General features: G+C 40.6%; 2 protein-coding genes across 4 annotated transcripts in view; one reads left to right on the top strand and one right to left on the bottom strand.

Moving 5' to 3' along the window:
* LOC139758787 (uncharacterized) overlaps nt 1-14,546 on the top strand; it is a 43,495-nt gene extending 28,949 nt beyond the window's left edge. For both annotated transcript variants that reach the window (XR_011714919.1, XR_011714920.1), the window contains one exon: nt 10,897-14,546. The gene's annotated coding sequence lies outside the window, so the exon portion shown is untranslated. The remainder of the gene's footprint in view (nt 1-10,896) is intronic.
* The window catches only part of LOC139758786 (metalloprotease TIKI1-like), a 276,929-nt gene that overhangs the window by 9,080 nt on the left and 243,472 nt on the right, over nt 1-24,377 (bottom strand). For both annotated transcript variants that reach the window (XM_071680588.1, XM_071680589.1), the window contains 4 exons: nt 18,194-18,284; nt 16,377-16,493; nt 14,553-14,672; nt 1,071-1,295 (listed from right to left, as the gene is read on the bottom strand). In XM_071680588.1, coding sequence (XP_071536689.1) covers nt 1,071-1,295; nt 14,553-14,672; nt 16,377-16,493; nt 18,194-18,284 — 553 coding nt within the window. The remainder of the gene's footprint in view (nt 1-1,070; nt 1,296-14,552; nt 14,673-16,376; nt 16,494-18,193; nt 18,285-24,377) is intronic.

Below are 24,377 nucleotides of genomic sequence, written 5' to 3'. Positions count from 1 at the left end.
TCGATGACGTACACATCGAGATGGGATAGATCATCCGGAGAATAAAACAGGAAATTAGCAGGTAACTTTAAATATAAATGAAGCACATTCATGATATGAGTGGTGGATGAATGGAATAAGATGACTTAAGACATGCTTAGACACTGAAGTACATTTTCAGTATGAATGGTGGATGAATGGAATAAGATGACAAGACATGCTTAATACAGACGCCATACAAAATTACTAGAGGACCACAAGTTTAAAAAGCTCCCTCCCCATAACTGAATAGGTTATTACATACATTCTTTCATATGTATATATTACCCGATTCCACTTCCATAAGGTTACATCGCGAGTGATAGGTCACTTCGGTTTATATATATATATATATATATATTTTTTTTTTTTTTTTTTATACTTTGTCGCTGTCTCCCGCGTTTGCGAGGTAGCGCAAGGAAACAGACGAAAGAAATGGCCCAACCCCCCCCCCCCCCCATACACATGTACATATACACGTCCACACACGCAAATATACATACCTACACAGCTTTCCATGGTTTACCCCAGACGCTTCACATGCCTTGCTTCAATCCACTGACAGCACGTCAACCCCTGTATACCACATGACTCCAATTCACTCTATTTCTTGCCCTCCTTTCACCCTCCTGCATGTTCAGGCCCCGATCACACAAAATCTTTTTCACTCCATCTTTCCACCTCCAATTTGGTCTCCCTCTTCTCCTCGTTCCCTCCACCTCCGACACATATATCCTCTTGGTCAATCTCTCCTCACTCATTCTCTCCATGTGCCCAAACCATTTCAAAACACCCTCTTCTGCTCTCTCAACCACGCTCTTTTTATTTCCACACATCTCTCTTACCCTTACGTTACTTACTCGATCAAACCACCTCACACCACACATTGTCCTCAAACATCTCATTTCCAGCACATCCATCCTCCTGCGCACATCTCTATCCATAGCCCACGCCTCGCAACCATACATATATATATATATATATATATATATATATATATATATATATATATATATATATATATATATATATATAAATGCACTGATACTTACGAGGGGTGAGGTAGAGTCGGTCGCATGAGTCGGTGCAAGAGGCCGACGACTAGTACCAAAAAGAGGGTGACTGGCGAGTGAAACTCATGCGCACTAGCGGCGCTGGGAGCAGCAGGCAGTCCATACCAGACCCGTAACGACTCCCGTACCAACTCCGCGTCCCGCGGGTCTATGGACATGCTGGCTGCCTCTTCCAAGTAATCGGACGCATGCTGGTCGTAGGGTCTGTTGAGACAAGCAGATACGTCTTGGTTAACTAAAACACTTAGGAAGGGAAAATCAGTGTATACTTCACTTCTCGCTAACCTTACCTCATGGCAAAATCTTCTCTATGTGTTGTCACTCATCAAAATTTATCACAAAAACAATATTCTATGTGAAGATCCTGCGTTGGGTTTAATTAACTTAGCTGTGTGGTGTGTATATATACATATATCAACTCTTCTTCCATTAATGCGGATTCGATCCAGGGTAACCTAACTATTTTCCTACTGTGGTTAGACTGGAGGTCCTTTTCATGCACTTAAAACTGCTCTCTGACTAATGTAACAAATGGAAAAATGAACAAATACTGCAGACAAATATACATGCAGATATTTTACATGGTTAAGCGGGTTGTTTACGAGTCTTAAGCGTAAAAACATAAACCTCACTCACAAGTTCAAGATAATTCTCAAGACATGCACTCCTAGTGTGTGTGTGTGTGTGTGTGTGTGACCTCACAACTTGACCTGACGCCTCCTAGTGTGTGTGTGTGTGGGACTTCACAACTTGACCTGACGCCTCGGGTGAGGGTCCAAGTGCTGATAGACTGGACGCCATCTGGTTTCAAACAGGATCATCAAGACTGATGGCTCGGTCAGGGAAATGAGATCCGAGCCGATAGAGAGGAAGACCCTAATCCTCGTCCTAACAAGAAATAGCAGCAACAACATACACAAAGGCACACACATACATATTCACAACATGTGGGCGCACACACGTTCGTAACAATATATAATATATATATATATATATATATATATATATATATATATATATATATATATATATATATATATATATATATATATATTTTTTATACTTTGTCGCTGTCTCCCGCGTTTGCGAGGTAGCGCAAGGAAACAGACGAAAGAAATGGCCCAACCCCCAGAGGACTGGGCCTTTGAGGGAATATCCTCAGTATATATATATATATATATATATATATATATATATATATATATATATATATATATATATATATATATACTAAGCCATGCACCCAGCTTCCACACATGGTATTTGGTTCGAATCCTTGCTGTTGTATGGCATTATCATAAACTGAGCGCTCGTTGCACCATATATATATATATATATATATATATATATATATATATATATATATATATATATATATATATATATTGGTACACAGTTAGCGAGTGTACATGATTCGATGCAGGTAAAACCACAGGGAATCTGAAAATTCATTGTCATTGTTTTGTCAAGCGCATTAGTGTAATGGCACTATCAAGACTATGTACAAATAGAACGAACCAAAATATATAGCAGGTGCCACTGAGCTGACAAGCAAATAAATTAAAAAACACGAAGGTATTTGGGCACAGGTCACCCTCGACGACCTCACCCCTCTCATGTTACAAACTCGGTTAACCCATGTCCTGGGGAACCTAAGTTTCACCAAGACGTAGGTTAACCCCGAATTATATATATATATATATATATATATATATATATATATATATATATATATATATATATATAGCTTTGTTTAGCGCATTCGATTACTTGTCCGTGCAGTCTCTGCAACCGTAAAAAAGAATGTTACGCTCAGTTCAAGTTTAAGAGACAATAACACGAGTAGACTACAGGACAAAGGACAGACGGTCATAATGTACATAAGACAGGAATCACGAACGACTCTCGTCCTCGCCGACCCACCTGCTAAGGGTGAAGGACCACTTACGAGCACATTCGGTATTGATCCGTAAGAGAGGTGCTGTTCCGAGCCACCAGCTTTTGTGCACTTTAGTATCCTCATTCTGCGCTGCCACCCACACATGAGTACAAAACTGCTAATTATATAAGCCGCTCTTGCTGTAAATTTCAATCGGCAATTACACTCATACCCATCACTATAACATGGTATTTACGCACAGACGGAATGCAAGACCATTCTACCACCTTGCGCTAATAATGATTAAAAAAAAGCAAGCTCTACAGGTGAACGGTCACAGAACTAATTTCAGTATTCGTGTGACATAAAACATCTGCCTAGTATAAACGAGCTGGTTGGGTGAACGGGAAGACTGATGGCCTGTGTTAGAGTGGGTGGGCAATGCCGGCCGGGGTCGAGACCTCTCTCTGGGATAAACCGCTGACACTCTGGATCCCCCTTATAACGTACAACTGCGTTATGAGACGAGAAATAAGAGTTAACCAATCTAAACCTATATTTAGCAACCTTAATAACGTTAAATTTGATTCCATTTATATACTACACGAACCATTCATTCATACTGGCTATGCATCTGCCACTTTTTTCCAAAGGAATTATTGATTTTTTTTTGTTGCTCCAATGAACTAATTTGCCTGATGTAACGAACTCTTTGAGCACTTTAACATGTAATCATAAAACGATCGTGGTCTGAAAATATTTTTCCTCATCTGCTTGCAATTGGGTATTCCTCCAGCAAGCGCAAAAATATACACATATTGCAGAGGAAATTCCTGGTTACTGAAAGCTCAAGTGTCGCCGTCACAATCATGACACCCGATCTAAAGCCGACCAATCAGTGTTGACCAGGGAAAATCTGCTGCAATCAGCACTATATATATATATATATATATATATATATATATATATATATATATATATATATATATATATATATATATATATATATATATATATATATATATATATAAACAGGCTTGACCCATTCCTATAAACTTTGGCGGGCTTAACATCGACTGTGATTTAAACCAGGAGACTGACTTTCAAGGTGTACGATTATGAACCTTTTTTAACTGAAAAAAAGCAAAAATTCTTACGCATAAAAAAAACAAGGATATCCTTACTCGGCAGGTGCGGTACGAGAACCATCCACATGCTGACGGTGGGCATGTTCAAACGGTCGGTTGGTGGGGTGGACGATGGCGGCCCGCTGCCAGGCACCCTCAACCCTCGACTTTAACGTAACACTTGACACCCCTCAGTGGTTCTAGGGTTAGGCACGCTCCATGGTCATTCTCACCCCCCTTCTCTCTCTCTCTCTCTCTCTCTCTCTCTCTCTCTCTCTCTCTCTCTCTCTCTCTCTCTCTCTCTCTCTCTCAGGCAAAATCTCTTCCTATGGACTTGTAGGTTGGTATTCTTTCCATCTAGGGCTTCAGGGCCCTACCCACGAGAGAGGGGAAACCAGAGTAAATAGCCAACAGTTTCCACGCCCCTCCCTCAGGGCGGCTCCGCCTCCTACCAGCGCCTGCCTCTGGCGTCCCTCCTATTCCTCCCTTAGCCAAACACTCTGCTGAGGAACACACCATTAACGTATACAACAAATTTCATCATGAGGATAAATATACCCAACCAAAGCATCTATATTGCTGGAGTCGTACACTAAACGTTTTTCTAAGTACTTCTCACATACATTCTTCAAAGCACACACCTGCCTGATCCACACATCCTCTACCACTTCTGAAATCACACTGCTCTTCCCCAATATGATGCTCTGTACATGCCTTCACCCTCTCACTCAATACCCTTCCATATAACTTCCCAGGAATATTCAACAAACTTATACCTCTGTAATTTGATCACTCACCTTTATCCCCTTTGCTTTTGTACAATGGCACTACGCATGAATTCCTCCAATCCTCAGGCACTAAATCCATGAGCCATATATACATTAAATATCCTTACCAACCAGTCAACAACACTGTCACCCCCTTTTTTAATAAATTCCACTACAATACCATCCAAACCCGCCGCCTTGCTGGCTTTCATCTTCTGCAAAGCTTTCACTACCTCTACTCTGTTTACCAAATCATTCTCCCTAACCCTCTCACTTCACACATCACCTCGACCAAAACACCCTATATCTGCCACTATATCATCAAACATATTCAACAAACCTTCAAAATACTCACTCAATCTCCCCTCTCACTTCACTACTACTTGTTATTACCTCCCCATTTGCCCCCTTCACCGATATTCCTATTTGTTCTCTTGTCTTACGCACTTTATTTCCCTCCTTCCCTAAAATTTAATGATACTCTCTCACCCCAACTCTCATTTGCCCTCGTTTTCACCTCTTGCACCTTTCTCTTGACCTCTTGCCTCTTTCTTTTATACATCTCCCAGTCATTTGCACTATTTCCCAGCAAAATTCATCCAAATGCCTCTCTTTTCTTTCACTAACAATCTTACTTCTTCATCCCACCACTCAATACCCTTTCTTATCTTCCCACATCCCACCTTTCTCATGCCACAAGCATCTTTTGAATGGAGAAAAACTGGAGGAAGTGAAGTGTTTTAGATATCTGCGAGTGGATCTGGCAGCGGATGGAACCATGGAAGCGGAAGTGGATCATAGGGTGGGGGAGGGGGCGAAAATTCTGGGAGCCTTGAAGAATGTGTGGAAGTCGAGAACATTATCTCGGAAAGCAAAAATGAGTATGTTTGAAGGAATAGTGGTTCCAACAATGTTGTATGGTTGCGAGGCGTGGGCTATGGATAGAGTTATGCGCAGGAGGATGGATGTGCTGGAAATGAGATGTTTGAGGACAATGTGTGGTGTGAGGTGGTTTGATCGAGTAAGTAACGTAAGGGTAAGAGAGATGTGTGGAAATAAAAAGAGCGTGGTTGAGAGAGCAGAAGAGGGTGTTTTGAAATGGTTTGGGCACATGGAGAGAATGAGTGAGGAAAGATTGACCAAGAGGATATATGTGTCGGAGGTGGAGGGAACGAGGAGAAGAGGGAGACCAAATTGGAGGTGGAAAGATGGAGTGAAAAAGATTTTGTGTGATCGGGGCCTGAACATGCAGGAGGGTGAAAGGAGGGCAAGGAATAGAGTGAATTGGAGCGATGTGGTATACCGGGGTTGACGTGCTGTCAGTGGATTGAATCGGGGCATATGAAGCGTCTGGGGTAAACCATGGAAAGCTGTGTAGGTATGTGTATTTTGCGTGTGTGGACGTATGTATATACATGTGTATGGGGGTGAGTTGGGCCATTTCTTTCATCTGTTTCCTTGCGCTACCTCGCAAACGCGGGAGACAGCGACAAAGCAAAAAAAAATATATATATATATATATATATATATATATATATATATATATATATATATATATATTATACTTTGTCGCTGTCTTCCACGTCAGCGCAAGGAAACAGACGAAAAAATGGCCCAACCCACCCACATACACATGTATATACATACACGTCCACACATGCACATATACATACCTATACATCTCAACGTATACATATATATACACACAGACATATACATATATACACATGTACATAATTCATACTGTCTGCCCTTATTCATTCCCGTCGCCACCCCGCCACATATGAAATGAAAACCCCCTCCCCCTCATGCGCGTGAGGTAGCGCTAGGAAAGACAACAAAGGCCACATTCGTTCACTGTCAGTCTCTAGCTGTCATGTATAATGCACTGAAACTACAGCTCCCTTTCCACATCCAGATCCCACAGAACTTTCCATGGTTTACCCCTGACACTTCACATGCCCTGGTTCAATCCACTGACAGCAAGTCGACCCCAGTATACCACATTGTTCCAATTCACTCTATTCCTTGCATGCCTTTCACCCTCCTGCATGTTCAGGCCCCGATCACTCAAAATCTTTTTCACTTCATCTTTCCACCTCTAATTTGGTCTCCTACTTCTCCTCATTCCCTCCACCTCTGACACATATATCCTTTTGGTCAATCTTTCCTCACTCATTCTCTCCATGTGACCAAACCATTTCAAAACACCCTCTTCTGCTCTCTCAACCACATTCTTTTAAATACCACACATCTCTCTTACCCTATTATTACTTACTTGATCAAATCACCCCACACCACATATTGTCTTCAAACATCTCATTTCCAGCACATCACCCCCTCCTCCACACAACTCTATCTATAGCCCACGCCTCGCAATCATATAACATTGCTGGAACCACTATTCCTTCAAACATACCCATTTTTGCTTTCCGAGATAGTGTTCTTGACTTCCACACAATTCTTCAACGCTCCCAGAACTTTCTTCCCCTCCCCCACCCTATGGTTTACTTCCACTTCCATGGTTCCATCTGCTGCCAAATCTACTCCCAGATATCTAACACACTTCACTTCCTCCAGTTTTTCTCCATTCAAACTTACCTCCCAATTGACTTGTCCCTCAACCCTACTGTACCTAATAACCTTGCTCTTATGCTTACTTCCACCTAATCCATGCACCTGTACATGCTGCACACGCATATGCATGCCCTCATCTACATTAACTATTGCACACTATGCTTCCCTCAACCTTACTCATGTTACTGTACCTACTGTACTCTATGCTTTCCTTAACCTACCCTAGAGAAATACCTTCATATGCTAATATGCTACTGTACACACAAACATTCTAGTGCACCCACTGTACATTCTGTGCTTGCCTTTACTTACTTCCTGCTCTATGCCCAATGCACAATATGGTGATCTTCACCACACACCTGCTACTGTGCCCACTGTACAATGTATGATTGCCTGCACTTACCACCTGATATTCTACCATCTGCATACTATGCTTACCTTCACCTACCTAACCCCTACTATTATACCTTTAAGTAAGCCTACCTCCACCTACTGTACCTGCTGTATGCTATGCTTAACTCCACCTAACGTCTGCTACTGTACATAATGTACACTGTATGCTTGCCTCCATCTACCTCCTGATGTTGTACTAAATATACAATCTATGCTTCCCTCCACTTACCCCTTGCTATTGTACCCACTGTACATTATGTATACCTCCACCTCACCCCTGCTATTAAGCCTGATGTACACTCTATGCTTAACTCCACCAAACCCCAACAACTGTACCTATAAAAGTGTTTCCATCCACCTACCCCCCATTATTATACCAAATGTACATTCTATACTTGCCTTCACCTAATGCTTGCATGGTACACTGTACACAATGGCTGCCTACACCTACCCCCGGCTATTATGCCAACAGTACACTATACTCACTTCCACGTAATCCCTGCTATTGTACACACTGTATGCAATATACTTGCGCTTTTCACCTGCTACATTACACACTGTATGCAATATACTTGCACTTTTCCCCTGCTATTGTACCCACTGAACACTATGCTTACTCCCACGTAATCTATTATTGTACAAACTTTATGCGATATACTTGCCTGCACCTACCCATGGTAAACTATGCTTACCTCTACCTAGCCCCTGCTACTGTCTGCAATTGTACCTACTGTGCACTTTGCTTATCTCCACCAACCCTTGCTACTGTAACTAATGTATGCTGTATGCATACCTATACATACTCCATACATACTGTCTGCAATTGTACCTACTGTGCACTTTGCTTATCTCCACCAACCCTTGCTACTGTAACTAATGTATGCTGTATGCATACCTATACATACTCCAGGTATTGTACCCACTGTACACTAAGCTTGCCTCAACCCCATGACTGTTCTCACCGTAAACACATGTTTGCCTCCACCTAACCCTGCTACCGTACCCACTGTACAATATATGCTTGTCTTCACTTACCCATTGTACAATCTATGCTTGCCTCCACTTAGCCCCTACTATTGTACCCACTATACATATGGATATCTCTACCTAATTTCTGCTATTGTGCCCAATGTATGCAATAAGCATGCCTTCACCTACCGCAGCTGTATACTATGCTTACCTCCATGTACACACTGCAGAGTTAATGCCTGCCTCCACATGCTATTCTTTGTACTTTCTATATTGTACCTAATGTACATTATGCTAAACTCCATCTGACCCCTGTTAATTTATCCACTTTATGTACTTGCCTACACTTAACCCTTGCTATTTTGTACATTGTATAATGCACTTATTCCACCTAATGCATGCTAATGTACACATTGTATGCTCTTATGCTTGCCTCTACCTACCCAAACTATTGTGCTCAGTGTGCACTATGCTTGCCTCTACCTATCTCCTGGTACTGTCCCTGTTCTACACTATGCTCACCTCCACCTACCCTCTGTTATCATACCCAATGTACACACTATACATGCCTCCACCTATATCCTACTATTGTATTTACTTTAAACTATGCCTACCTCCACCTACCCTCTGTCATCATACCCAATGTACACACTATACATACATGCCTCCACCTATACCCTGCTATTGTATTTACTTTACACTATGCTTGCCTCCACCTATCCTATGTCATCATACCCAATGTACACACTATACGTACCTCTGCCTATCTCCTGCTATTGCATTTACTCTACACTATGCTTGCCTCCACCTACCCTCTATCATCATACCCAGTGTACACACTATGCTCTCCTCCACCTACCCTCGTGCTATCATACCCAATGTACACACTATACATGCCTCCACCTATATCCTGATATTGTATTTACTTTACACTATGCATGCCTCCACCTACCCTCGTGTTATCATACCCAATGTACAAACTATACTTGCCTCCACCTACCCTCATGTTATCATACCCAATGTACAAACTATACGTGCCTCCACTGATATCCTGCTATCGTATTTACTTTATACTAACCTCCACCCAAGCCCTGCCATTGCACTTACTGTACGCTATGCTTATCTTCATCTGACCTCTGTTCTTTTCCCCACTGTACATTCTATCCTTGCCCGCACTTACCGCCTACTATTGTACGCACTATACACAATACTTACCTTCACCTAACCTCTGCTGTTGTGACCACTGTACTTTCTATGCTTGCCTCCACCTACTTCTTGGTATCACATATGTATTTCTCAACTCTTTACTTTACCTATCCCCTTCAATCATTCTGCTATACACTTTTTACATGCCTCTACCTACTTCTAGTTATTGTACCTACAGTTCAATATACTCACCTCCACCTAACCCAATCTATCTATCTATCTATAACTGATGCCTGTCCTAACTGAACTCCTCAAAGGGCTAACCCCTGCTACTATACCCTTCACCTACCCATTGCTCTTGCATCCATTGTAAACCATGGTTGCCACCTTTTATCCCATGTTATGGTACCAACTGTATGCTCTATGCTTGCCTCCACCTGCCACTGTACCCAATGTACACTCTTAAGCTTGCCTCCATTCCTGCTATTGTATCCGCTGTGCACTATGCTTGCCCACACCTGACCAATGCTACTGAACCCAAAGTATGATATGCTTGCCTGTACCAACCCTCTATTATTGTCCTTATTATGCCCTGTGCTTGCCTTCAACTACCCCATACTACCCCACTGTATGCTCTGTACATGCCTCCACATATCCCTACTACTGTACCAACTGTACCCTATGGTTTCTTCTCCATGCCACTGTACCCACTGTACACTCAATGATTGACCACATTTGTATTCTACCCATTGTACAGTCTATACATGCCTTCAAATACCCATTCCTATTGTACCGACTGCACACTATGCTTTTACTGCCATCTGACCCCTCATACACTCTACCTTTGCCTTCACTTAGCCTCTGCTATTGTACCCACTGTAAACTATGCTACTGTATCCACTATACTTGCCTCCACCTAACCCCTACTTTTTTTCTTTTCTTTGAAGGTTGAGGCTCCAGTCATGGACAAAAGTACACAGCAAGGAGAGGCCTCAACTGAAATACAGAGATTATGAAAGGGAAAAAGAAGAGACAAGGGAAATTATTGCACCCAATGTAGACTATGTTTACCTCCACCTTACCCCTGCTACTGTACCCACTGTACATTCTATGCTTGCCTCCACTTACTCCCTGCTGTTGTACTTACTGTATATTATACATACCTCCACCTAAACCCAGCTATTTTATCCACTTGATGCTCTATGCTTGCCTTCACCTAACCCAATGCTATACTATCCACTGTACATCAAGGATACCTCCATCTACCCCCTCCTTTCATACTTCTTAAACTCTATATTGCCTCCACCTACCCCTTCTGTCATTTCTAATATACACTATGCTTGCCCTCAGTTACTACAAACCACTGTACCCACTGTACTCACAAAGCTTGCTTCCACCTTCCCCTGCTACTGTACCCACTGTACTCTCTATGCCTGTATCCACTCAACCCCTGCTACAGTACCCACTGTCTACTGTATTCCTGTCTTCACCCATCCCCAGCTCCAAATAAAAAAACTATTTCTATGCATTTTGCCTCCATAATTGCATTCAGGAGGTGGTTTGTTAGGAAGTAGATATCATATATAAACCAAGACATGAATCATGCATCTTATGGTTTATAAATGGACCATCAGCAGCAGGGATATGAACAAACATATTCTGCCAGTTGGTTAGGTACGATCTTAATAGTAATTTGCCATGACATTATTAAAAATTGCATGAAAAGGGCAAAAATACGTCTTAAAGTATTTCAATAAAGAAAAGATTGTCTTATATACATACAGTAAATATATGGGTGGGTAAAACTTGCACTTTTTCCAATCCTTTTCCAAGTACATGGCTTAAAAGTTGCAAATCGAGAATATAACACAACTTTCGAGTTTCTTTAGTGCAAAATGTCTCTATACAAACCATGGGGATGGTGGTACAGTGTCTTCAGAATGTGAAAATATTCATAAGCAATACAATTTAAATACTGACTGTGGTAACAGTTATTATCTGACTCTCTGCATGAGGTTACACTAAGAGGAATGTCACCTATAGCATGGCTGTCTCATCTTCCAAGGATGAAAGAAAGTACTAACTTCTAGAGGAACTTCTCACACCAAAGAAGTTCTCACTTCCCTGTCAATGACTAGTTCACCCCGAAGCTGGGGTGATATAATTAAAAATAAAAAACTACAAGCAGAGGAATCTAAAACTCAATGATTTGTTCCTTAACGCCTTTTCAGTTCTTATAATTAAGATAATATCTGAATATTACATATGCTATCTTTTCCCCTGACTGTTGCAAAAGAAAATTCTAGATGATCTGAATTTTACTTAAAATACAAATAATTATATAAAAACCTTATTGGATAGAAGAGCAGTCTAAATCACATTTACTTAGCAAAACAATCATTCAAACTTGGTGCATAAAGCATATTCCTAGCAAGATCACAGTGTGCCTGGCAGTAGGGGAAATATTAATCACATTCACCTATAAAATTTTGCATTAGCATTTTATTCTTACCATAACACTAATTAATTACTGATGAGGTTAGATATTTACAAGACTATCAGAGTGAACAATATAATTCTTTTTTTATTACACTTTGTCACTGTCTCCCGTGTTAGTGAGGTAGCGCAAGGAAACAGATGAAAGAATGGCCCAACCCACCCACATACACATGTATATATATACACGTCCACACACACAGACATATACATATATACACATGTACATAATTCATACTGTCTGCCCTTATTCATTCCCGTCACCACCCCGCCACACATGAAATGAAAAACCCCCTCCGTTGCATGTGTGCGAGGTAGCACTAGGAAAAGACAACAAAGGCCACATTCGTTCACACTCAGTCTCCAGCTGTCATGTATAATGCACCGAAACCACAGCTCCCTTTCCACATCCAGGCCCCACAAAACTTTCCATGGTTTACCCGAGATGCTTCACATGCCCTGGTTCAATCCACTGACAGCACGTTGACCCTGGTATACCACATCGTTCCAATTCACTCTATTCCTTGCACGCCTTTCACCCTCCTGCATGTTCAGACCCCAATCACTCAAAATCTTTTTCACTCCATCTTTCCACCTCCAATTTGGTCTCCCACTTCTCCTCATTCCCTCCACCTCTGACACATATATCCTCTTTGTCAATCTTTCCTCTCATTCTCTCCATGTGACCAAACCATTTCAAAACACCCTCTTTTGCTCTCTCAACCACACTCTTTTTATTACCACACATCTCTCTTACCCTATTATTACTTACTCGATCAAACCACCTCACACCACATATTGTCCTCAAACATCTCATTTCCAACACATCCACCCTCCTCCGCACAACTCTATCTATAGCCCACGCCTCACAACCATATAACATTGTTGGAACCACTATTCCTTCAAACATACCCATTTTTGCTTTCTAAGATAACGTTCTCGACTTCCACACATTTTTCAACGCTCCCAGAACTTTTGCCCCCTCCCCCACCCTATGATTCACTTCCACTTCCATGGTTCCATCCACTGCCAAATTCATTCCCAGATATCTAAAGCACTTCACTTCCTCCAGTTTTTCTCCATTCAAACTTACCTCCCAATTGACTTGTCCCTCAACCCTACTGTACCTAATAACCTTGTTCTTATTCACATTTACTCTTAGCTTTCTTCTTTCACACACTTTACCAAACTGTCACCAGCTTCTGCAGTTTCTCACACGAATCAGCCACCAGCGCTGTATCAGCAGCGAACAACAACTGACTCACTTTCCAAGCTCTCTCATCCATAACAGACTGCATACTTGCCCCTCTTTCCAAAACTCATGCATTCACCTCCCAAACAACCCCATCCATAAACAAATTAAACAACCATGGAGACATCGCGCACCCCTGCCGCAAACCAACATTCACTGAGAACCAATGACTTTCCTCTTGTCCTACACAGACACATGCCTTACATCCTCGATAAAAACTTTTCACTGCTTCTAACAATTTGCTTCCCACACCATATATTCTTAATACCTTCCACAGATCCATAAATACTACATACAAATCTCTGCAAATTAATTCTCACCATCTACAGACTTGCAAGAATATATATGGTATAATAAAACAAATTTTCAAAAGTTTTTGAAGGTGTGGTACTCATTAAAGAAGAGAGATTCAAGCCTAAATGGATTTCACACTCAGGGCACTAGTTATCAATATCTTCATATTCTTCTTCAATTAATATTCAAAATATCAATAAAGCTGTATGAGATGGCAAGTGCTAATAACACATGTATGAAGGAATGGGTGGTATTGAATATCTAAACAGCTAATTCTGTTCATCAAAGGGGCTAACTCACCTTAACTGATAATGCTGTCACTGATCAACGCTCATGAAAGTCCAACTGTACACAGCATCAAGTTTCTGGCTTAAAATTGTGTCTACATATGTTTGCTCTGATTAGCTAACCAAAGCTTTCTTTTTAAAATAGGTTTTTGACCCTACGTTGCACTATGCTTGTGTTCTAAGCAAATACTTCTGTGCGAGCAATGATGGTGAAACACTAAAACATGCTAGTGTTTATAAAGAAAGTTATATATTAAAAGCTGGTAGGACTTACTCTGGTGGCTGTGGGTCTATTCTAACCCAGAGGTCATTGAATTGAGCATGTTTCCTAGAGGGTTCACTTGTAGTTGGTGGCCCTCGGTGTCGATGCCCTGCTGTTCTCTCTGATAAGAACCTGCGAATAAACAGGCAAATATAAAGTTTCATGTATTACCTTCATTATAATCATTATGAAGTTAAGGTTATGCAAATGAAGTTATGCTTAATAGAACACACAAACATTTTTTATATGAAAAAAATAAAAGTGTCATTGAAAACAATGTGGTATGTTATTCCTCACTATAAATATGTCATGTACTACTCTATCTGAAACTTGTCACTGTTACAACTTACCAATACTGTCTTATCTCAACCCTTACACACCAGCTAACATTAACCCTTTTATTGCTAAAACTGGGTGTAGCTACTTCGACATTCAAAGCCATTTGAAAGAGGAGGGAGGTTTACCCCATAATATTACAAAAACCATCCCTTCAACAGTGACAAGAGGGAATACATTCACATCCTTTTCAAAAGCAATGCCACATCTCCATGCTTTCTGCCATTTGTAAGCAATACCACACTAGCAGATGTATCTGTGTAAGCTCAGCTCTCTCTTCAGTTTTAAGCTGCTCTGTAAGGTCTTATTGTACACTTAACACATAAATCCTCTTCATTCACTACACTATACAATCAACAAATAAGGCTTTTTCATTATATTTTCAAGGAACATATAATAGCAATTGCAACTCTGTTATTTCATTTTCTTAACTTTGACCACTTTAAATATCTTTGTTAACATACAGCTGCAAACCATATTTCCTACAATTTTTGAATAACTATTTTGCATATGTTTATTCAGCAAGACTTCAAAAATCTAAAAATGTATTTTCCACTTAAACTACAGGTTAGTTTTAAGTCACAGTAACAAGGTGCTAGCAAAATGTAAAAATTTTTTGAATTCTTATTATCCATTATTCCAACTGCTGGAAAGCTATAAGTGACATAAGGCAATGTTAGGATGTAATTAACTAATTTCTGCTATGAACAAATGAAGAAAATAACTAAATGCTGACAAAGTTATCAATGATTTTCTATAAATGTAATGCTAGCTTGTCAAGTGAATGAGCTGATCATCAGCTTAAGTAATGGAAAGTAATCAACTGACCAAAGTGCTGTTTGCTAATGATTCATGATCATTTTCATAACCTATTTAAGTCCAAAGAAGAGCGCTGATCCATCTTACTTAAATCATGAAAATGTGCATTTGTAAATAAGACTTTGAAAAATCTATTTTCAATCTTGCTCTGCTTCTGAAGTGATCCTGCAGCATTTATAGTGAACCTTGACATATATCCACAAAAGTACACTAAAAACAAAACCTACTTCTTATTTTATTTCTTTTATTATACTTTGTTGCTGTCTCCCGTGTTAGCGAGGTAGTGCAAGGAAACAGACGAATGAATGGCCCAACCCACCCACATACACATGTATATACATACACGTCCACACACGCACATATACATACCTATACATCTCAACGTATACATACACAGACATATACATATATACACATGTACATAATTCATACTGTCTGCCCTTATTCATTCCTGTCGCCACCCACCACACATGAAATGAAAACCTCCTTCTCCCAAATGTGCACGAGGTAGTGCTAGGAAAAGACAACAAAGGCCACATTCGTTCACACTGTCTATAGCTGTCATGTATAATGCACCGAAACCACAGCTCCCTTTCCACATCCAGGCCATCAATACAAACATTCTCTTGCTATGAAAGAGTAGGGGCAACTTATCACCCGGTGCAATGTCATCAAGCTTACTTGGCAAAGGCTGGATCATGCTGGTGTTGCACATCCAGAGTGCTGGACGTGAAGAAGTCTTTCAGCATGGTTGGCTCAGGTACAATTCCTCCCCGGTGACCCCGCCGCCTCTTATGTCTGTAAAACAAACAATAGTTGCATGGATTTGTTTTTGTTATACACTCTAGCAAATGCCCTAGATCCTGGACTGTACATGACCACGATGTAGAAAAGTAAGGTCTTGAGGCCTACCTATGTGTTGTGTGTTAATCTTGTAGCTGAAAAACAACCCTAGTTCTCTTGACTACATGTCATCCTTCTGTGGCTAAGAAATATCTTGATTCTGGACGGCATTGAGCAGATACGCATGGGAAGGGTCCTCACGCCCAGAGTGTGCACGAAAACAATATTTTATATGAGAGTCCAAGATCCTAGACTTTATGGTCCTGATTCAACCACGAGGAGCTCCTGCATCCGTGATTGTAAGCATCTCAAATATAGCTAAGGTATAATGTGGTATTTTGGACTACTTCTGACCTCTGTATGCTTATTGGAAAGCAATATCCATTATGGCCTTCAGACTGTTCATTATTCAGAAATGTGCATAACTGGTGAAGTGGAAGGTACAGTACTGGTGCAATTCCCTATTTTGTACTGGGTGTGACCTTGGTACAGTTCACCTGTCGGAGCTGTATATAGCCCCGATGTGGTCAGGGATATATTTCACAATCTTGAACCATGTTCAGCTCATGGGAAAGCTCTTGTCAAAGGACACACCTCAGTACCTTATGTGGAGTGATTCATGTGGCCCAAAAAGCTAACTATCTGTGATTATATATGGCTATAATGTGGCCAGGAGGAGCTCAGTAACGTAAGAGTGTCAAGCCATGGGAGAGCTATGTGTCCTGGGATGTGTGGCCCTAATACAGCCATTTGACAATTCAGTGTCTTGGATTGGAGTGCTCAAGTATGGTACACAGACTGTTTGGTTGATATTCTAGTCTGTGCAAACCTTGTGTGGCTAAAAGACAATTCAATATCTTGGAAAATTTATTCTGCTGTTCTTTTGTGAATATATGTTCTGTTCACAATCCTTGCCTGTCTTTTCACCAGAAAAACAATTCAGTATTGTACTTGGTATAGTGTCACCTAGAACAGTTTAGTATCCTTGCTGTCACTAAGAAGAGCTCTGTGTCCTTGCCTGTGTGCTGCAAAAAGTCATAAAAAAGAAAACTAAATCATACAAAGCATGTGTTAGAAGGCTACTATATGGTGGGACTGAACACAATGAAAAATACAGACACAATAACACATAACACAATATATGGAATACTTCCAAGGTTTTTATGAATGTTAAGTAGAAAGCTGGAATGATGCTTGTTATAAATATATATATATATATATATATATATATATATATATATATATATATATATATATATATATATATATATATATATGTTGAAATGTATAGGTATGTATATGTGCGTGTGTGGACATGTATGCATATACATGTGTATGTGGGTGGGTTGGGCCATTCTTTCGTCTGTGTCCTTGCACTACCTCGCTAACGTGGGAGACAGCGACAAAGTATAAATCAATAAATAAAAAGAGAGAGAGAGAGAGAGAGAAACTTGTGTTGGGGTAGGAGGGGATCCACAATATTCCGGAACATTATTAATCTGACTCCCCAACAAACGTACCCTAAAATTGGGTATATTTCTTTAATTTTTGTCAATTTACTGCAGTTTGTTATTTCTAAGAGGCTTCGGGTATCTGATGATGTTTCGGAATGAAGTGGTGACCCCCCCTTCAGCATGTACAGCCACGTACTTTACCTTTTGATTCTTGTCTCAGGACCAACGTGCTGCACAGCCAATCCTGCCGCGCGCACCACATCCAGCACCGTGTGGTTCCCTAGGAAATGCCCTGTAAGGACACACTTAGTTAAGTAAATAAAGAAGTGTGATACACAATAAATCATGTTCAATGTATACAGTAATTAAGCACTGCTCATCCCATAGGAACAATAGGATGTGCTCATTATTCCCAAAAGTACAACTGGGATTTTCTTCCATAAACTTTTTAGCCTAGCCAGGACATCTTACTATTTGCAATATTATCATCATTACTATTATAATTACCAAGTGACCAAAAACCAATAAATGGGGCTCAAGGATTTTCAAGGCTGCACCCCAATCAGGAGCAGGAAAATATATTTTTAAGTGAATTTTTCGACAAGACTACTTTTTGCTGAGACTGGTGAAAGGCGACATTTCACTCAGTGTAACCACATCTAGTCGCGGTCGTACTATTCGCCATTTCCCGCGATAGTGAGGTAGTGTTAAGAACAGAGGACTGGTCCTTTCCACATCCAGGCCCCACAGAACTTTCCATGGTTTACCCCAAACGCTTCACATGCCCTGGTTCAATCCATTGACAGCACATTGACCCCAGTATACCACATCGTTCCAATTCACTCTATTCCTTGCATGCCTTTCACCCTCCTGCATGTTCAGGCCCAAATTGCTCAAAATATTTTTTACTCCATCCTTCCACCTCTAATTTGGTCTCCCACTTCTCATTCCCTCCACCTCTAACACACATATCCTCTTTGTTAATCTTTCCTCACTCATTCTCTCCATTTGACCAAACCATTTCAATACATCCTCTTCTGCTCTCTTAACCACACTCTTTTTATTACCACACATCTCTTTTACCCTTTCATAACTTACTTGATCAAACTACCTCACACCACATATTGTCCTCAAACATCTCATTTCCAACGCATCCACCCTTCTCTGCACAACCCTATCTATAGCCCATGCCTGCAATTGCAACTATATAACATTGTTGGGACCACTATTCCTTCAAACATACCCATTTTTGCTTTCCGAGGTAATGTTCTCGCCTTCCAAACATTCTTCAATGCTCCCAGAACCTTTGCTCCCTCCCCCACCCTGTGACTCACTTCCGCATCTATGGTTCCATCTGCTGCCAAATCCACTCTCAGATGTCTAAATCTCATCACTTCCACTAGTTTTTCTCCATTCAAACTTACCTCCCAATTGACTTGTCCCTTAACCCTACTGTACCTAATAACCTTGCTCTTATTCACTTTTACTCTCAGCTTTCTTCTTTCACACACATTACCAAACTCAGTCACCAGCTTCTGCAGTTTCTCACCCAAATCAGCCAACAGCCATCATCGAACAACAACTGACTCACTTCCCAAGCCCTCTCATCCACAACAGACTGCATACTTGCCCCTCTCTCCAAAACTCTTGCATTCACTTCCCTAAAAACCCCATCCATAAACAAATTAAATAACCATAGAGACATCACACACCCCTGCCGCTAACTGACATTCACTGGAAACCAATCACTTTCCTCTCTTCCTACTCGTACACATGCCTTACATCCTTGATAAAAACTTTTCACTGCTTCTATCAACTTGCCTCCCACACCATATACTCTTAATACCTTCCACAGAGCATCTCTATCAACTCTATCATATGCCTTCTCCAGATCCATAAATGCTACATACAAATCCATTTTTTTTCTAAGTATTTCTCACATACATTCTTCAAAGCAAACACCTGATCCACACATCCTCTACCACTTCTGAAACCACACTGCTCTTCCCCAATCTGATGCTCTGTACATGCCTTCACCCTCTCAATCAATACCCTCCCATATATATATATTTACCAGGAATACTCAACAAACTTATACCTCTGTAATGTGAGCACTCACTCTTATCCCCTTTGCCTTTGTACAATGGCACTATGCACGCATTCCACCAATCCTCAGGCTCTGCGGAAGGTATTAAGAATATATGGTGTGGGTGGCAAGTTGTTAGAAGCAGTGAAAAGTTTTTATCGAGGATGTAAGGCATGTGTACGTGTAGGAAGAGAGGAAAGTGATTGGTTCTCAGTGAATGTAGGTTTGCGGCAGGGGTGTGTGATGTCTCCATGGTTGTTTAATTTGTTTATGGATGGGGTTGTTAGGGAGGTGAATGCAAGAGTTTTGGAAAGAGGGGCAAGAATGAAGTCTGTTGTGGATGAGAGAGCTTGGGAAGTGAGTCAGTTGTTGTTCGCTGATGATACAGCGCTGGTGGCTGATTCATGTGAGAAACTGCAGAAGCTGGTGACTGAGTTTGGTAAAGTGTGTGAAAGAAGAAAGTTAAGAGTAAATGTGAATAAGAGCAAGGTTATTAGGTACAGTAGGATTGAGGGTCAAGTCAAGTGGGAGGTAAGTTTGAATGGAGAAAAACTGGAGGAAGTAAAGTGTTTTAGATATCTGGGAGTGGATCTGGCAGCGGATGGAACCATGGAAGCGGAAGTGAATCATAGGGTGGGGGAGGGGTCGAAAATCCTGGGAGCCTTGAAGAATGTGTGGAAGTCGAGAACATTATCTCGGAAAGCAAAAATGGGTATGTTTGAAGGAATAGTGGTTCCAACAATGTTGTATGGTTGTGTGCAGGAGGGTGGATGTGCTGGAAATGAGATGTTTGAGGACAATGTGTGGTGTGAGGTGGTTTGATCGAGTAAGTAATGTTAGGGTAAGAGGGATGTGTGGAAATAAAAAGAGCGTGGTTGAGAGAGCAGAAGAGGGTGTTTTGAAATGGTTTGGGTACATGGAGAGAATGAGTGAGGAAAAATTGACCAAGAGGATATGTGTCGGAGGTGGAGGGAACGAGAAGTAGGAGACCAAATTGGAGGTGGAAAGATGGAGTGAAAAAGATTTTGAGTGATCGGGGCCTGAACATGCAAGAGGGTGAAAGGCGGGCAAGGAATAGAGTGAATTGGATCGATGTGGTATACCGGGGTTGACGTGCTGTCAGTGGATTGAATCAGGGCATGTGAAGCGTCTGGGGTAAACCATGGAAAGCTGTGTGGGGCCTGGATGTGGAAAGGGAGCTGTGGTTTCGGGCATTATTGCATAACAGCTAGAGACTGAGTGTGAACGAATGAGGCCTTTGTTGTCTTTTCCTAGCGCTACCTCGCAAATGCGGGAGACAGCGACAAAGCAAAATAAATAAGTATTAATAAATAATATATATATATATATATATATATATATATATATATATATATATATATATATATATATATATATATTATCCCTGGGGATAGGGGAGAAAGAATACTTCCCATATATTCCCTGTGTGTCGTAGAAGGCGACTAAAAGGGGAGGGAGCAGGAGGCTGGAAATCCTCCCCTCTTGTTTTTTTTTTTTTTTATTTTCCAAAAGAAGGAACAGAGAAGGGGGCCAGGTGAGGGTATTCCCTCAGAGGCCCAGTCCTCTGTTCTTAACGCTACCTTGCTAATGCGGGAAATGGCGAATAGTTTGAAAGAAAGAAAAAGAAATATATATATATATATATATATATATATATATATATATATATATATATATATTATCCCTGGGGATAGGGGAGAAAGAATACTTCCCACGTATTCCCTGCGTGTTGTTAAAGGCGACTAAAAGGGAAGGGAGGGGGGGGGGGGGCTGGAAATCTTCCCCTCTCACTTTTTTTTTTTAATTTTCCAAAGTTAGGAACAGAGAAGGGGGCCGGGTGAGGATGTTTCCTCAGAGGCCCAGTCCTCTGTTCTTAACGCTACCTCGCTGAGGCGGGAAATGGCGAATAGTATGAAAGAAAAAGAAAGATATATATATATATATATATATATATATATATATATATATATATATATATATATATATCCCAACACGGAAATGCATCTTACGTATAAACAGCAGGACCAAGGCCAGAGATATGGGTGTATGAATCAATTAATTCAATAATTTCATAAAACTTCCAAAGATAAGCATATATGTACACGAAACGTAGACATGAATAAAACGAATGATTCTTACACCTATGACACTCGGGCCTTTCTGTCAGTCTTTTTCTTTACATATAACCAAATGAATATGTGTGTGTGTGTACTCATATCTTTGAGTTTCTTAGCTTCATTAAAATGTATCATAATTACATTACCATGGGTTTAAGAGCAGTGCTAAATTCAACTACCATGGCTTTCGGAGCAGCCAAAATTACATTACCATGAGTTTAAGCGGTCAGTGTTGCATTACCACGACTCAGACGCGCCTTACAACCCATATGTACATTCTTTTTGTAAAGAGCAGTACACGAAGTATTCGCAAGGGAGGGAAAACACGTTTCTTTCGATACATAATCTAATTTATTTTAACGATAATACTTAGACCCTATTGCTTATGGCGTCCCAGTTGGGTGTAATAAAGTTTTTTTTTTCCGAAAATCATAGCATTACATTCAGTCTTTATACGACTACTAAAAAGATGTAATTCTTGCCGGACCACTTTTTTGATTATGTACTTTATTTTTTTCAGTATTATTTTCCTTTACATTCACCTAAACATTCTCGGAACAGCTGATTATAATCACTTATTAGTTTGTATATAGTTACCTTGGAAATGATATGCGAGATGCGAACGTCACACAGCAAACCAGGACAAAGATATGACGCAATATAAACGTGTCAACGTCTTTCGCTTTCCAATCAGCCGAGTAAATATTGGCAGAGTCCCCCATCGAGCGGGAGCAGTTTTCTGTAGCGACGCGCACCTCCGTCTTCCTTCAATTATGGCCGATGGAGCCAAATATTTACTGTGTATTATTGGTGCTGATGGAAAGTTGGGGCGCAATCAACGCCCCATTACGGCCCATTATACCACTCACATCTCTATAATGGAACTCTTAATATTACGGCCATTCCTCATCCTCCTAAGGCAATATCTACAGGACATAGTACACCCATTTCAAAGAAATCCTGTTTCAAGACGTCCATGACGAATTATGTATTAATCCAGGGTATAAATTAGAAAACTAAACTAGAATACCAAATTATATGAAGCGGGAATTCAAGGGGAAAAAAAATACTGCTCCAATGTGGCCATGGGGAAAATGCACTAAAAGCGGCTGAAGAAATATTTGAGAAACCCTAATAACTTCTGTAAAAAGAAAAAAAAAGAGAAAAGAGATAATCTTGAGCAAAATGGGAGGCGGGGGGAAAGTCTCGCCGACACATTAGGACAACAAAAGAACTCATCATGGACGTAGCCACCGAGAACAGTTAGGACCTAATGAGGTTAATTTACTCGATTGTCCCCCCGTGATCGATTGGCGCCTCGCACCTCACACTATAGTTCACACCAGTGGGTCGATAATGGCCGACAGTGCCCATTAGTTCTCTGTGCCTAGACAGCAATAGGTAACGGGGACCTGCCATTTACTGTGTGTGGCAAATTAATGGCGCTCATGATACGCAGTCGAGGACATTCGATAATCTATTTCATGTTAGGCTTGCTAAAAAGAAAACGGGGAGGATATATATATATATATATATATATATATATATATATATATATATATATATATATATATATATATATATGCTGCAAATATGAAGATTCTGGTAGTAAATTCTGATTTTGATAAAACCAATTGATGAATATCAGAAAATAAAATAATCGAATCTCCCGTAGCCTTGGTAAAATATAATTTTGTTTCTCTCACTCACGGTGTCAGAAACGGACCGGTCCAACAGCATCAGAGCTGGACCGGTCCTCCCACGGACAGACGCGGTAGATGCGAACGTAATGCTACGTACACTACCAGTTTCTACTACCGTTGTCCCTACACTCCTCAGACAAGCCGAACAATACAATTTACTTACGGAGGAAATATACGCAGTGTACGATCACAAGGTAAAAGCGAACCACATACGCACATACGAGCGTAAATAGACTACATACCATGGATGGCTCCACCACAATAGCACTGTGGGGCGTCTACATCTGTAGTACACACACACACACACATATATATATATATATATATATATATATATATATATATATATATATATATATATATATTGTGTGTGTGTGTGTGTGGATGAAGGGGGATTACTGTGGGGGAATGAGGCTTTATGATGGGGAAGGGAATTATCGCAGGGTAGCATTTATAAT

The sequence above is a fragment of the Panulirus ornatus genome, chromosome 31 (assembly GCF_036320965.1).
Source record: "Panulirus ornatus isolate Po-2019 chromosome 31, ASM3632096v1, whole genome shotgun sequence".
Classification (NCBI taxonomy): domain Eukaryota; kingdom Metazoa; phylum Arthropoda; class Malacostraca; order Decapoda; family Palinuridae; genus Panulirus; species Panulirus ornatus.
Note: the sequence above shows the minus strand (reverse complement) of the source record. Positions and strands in the feature narration are given on the sequence as shown.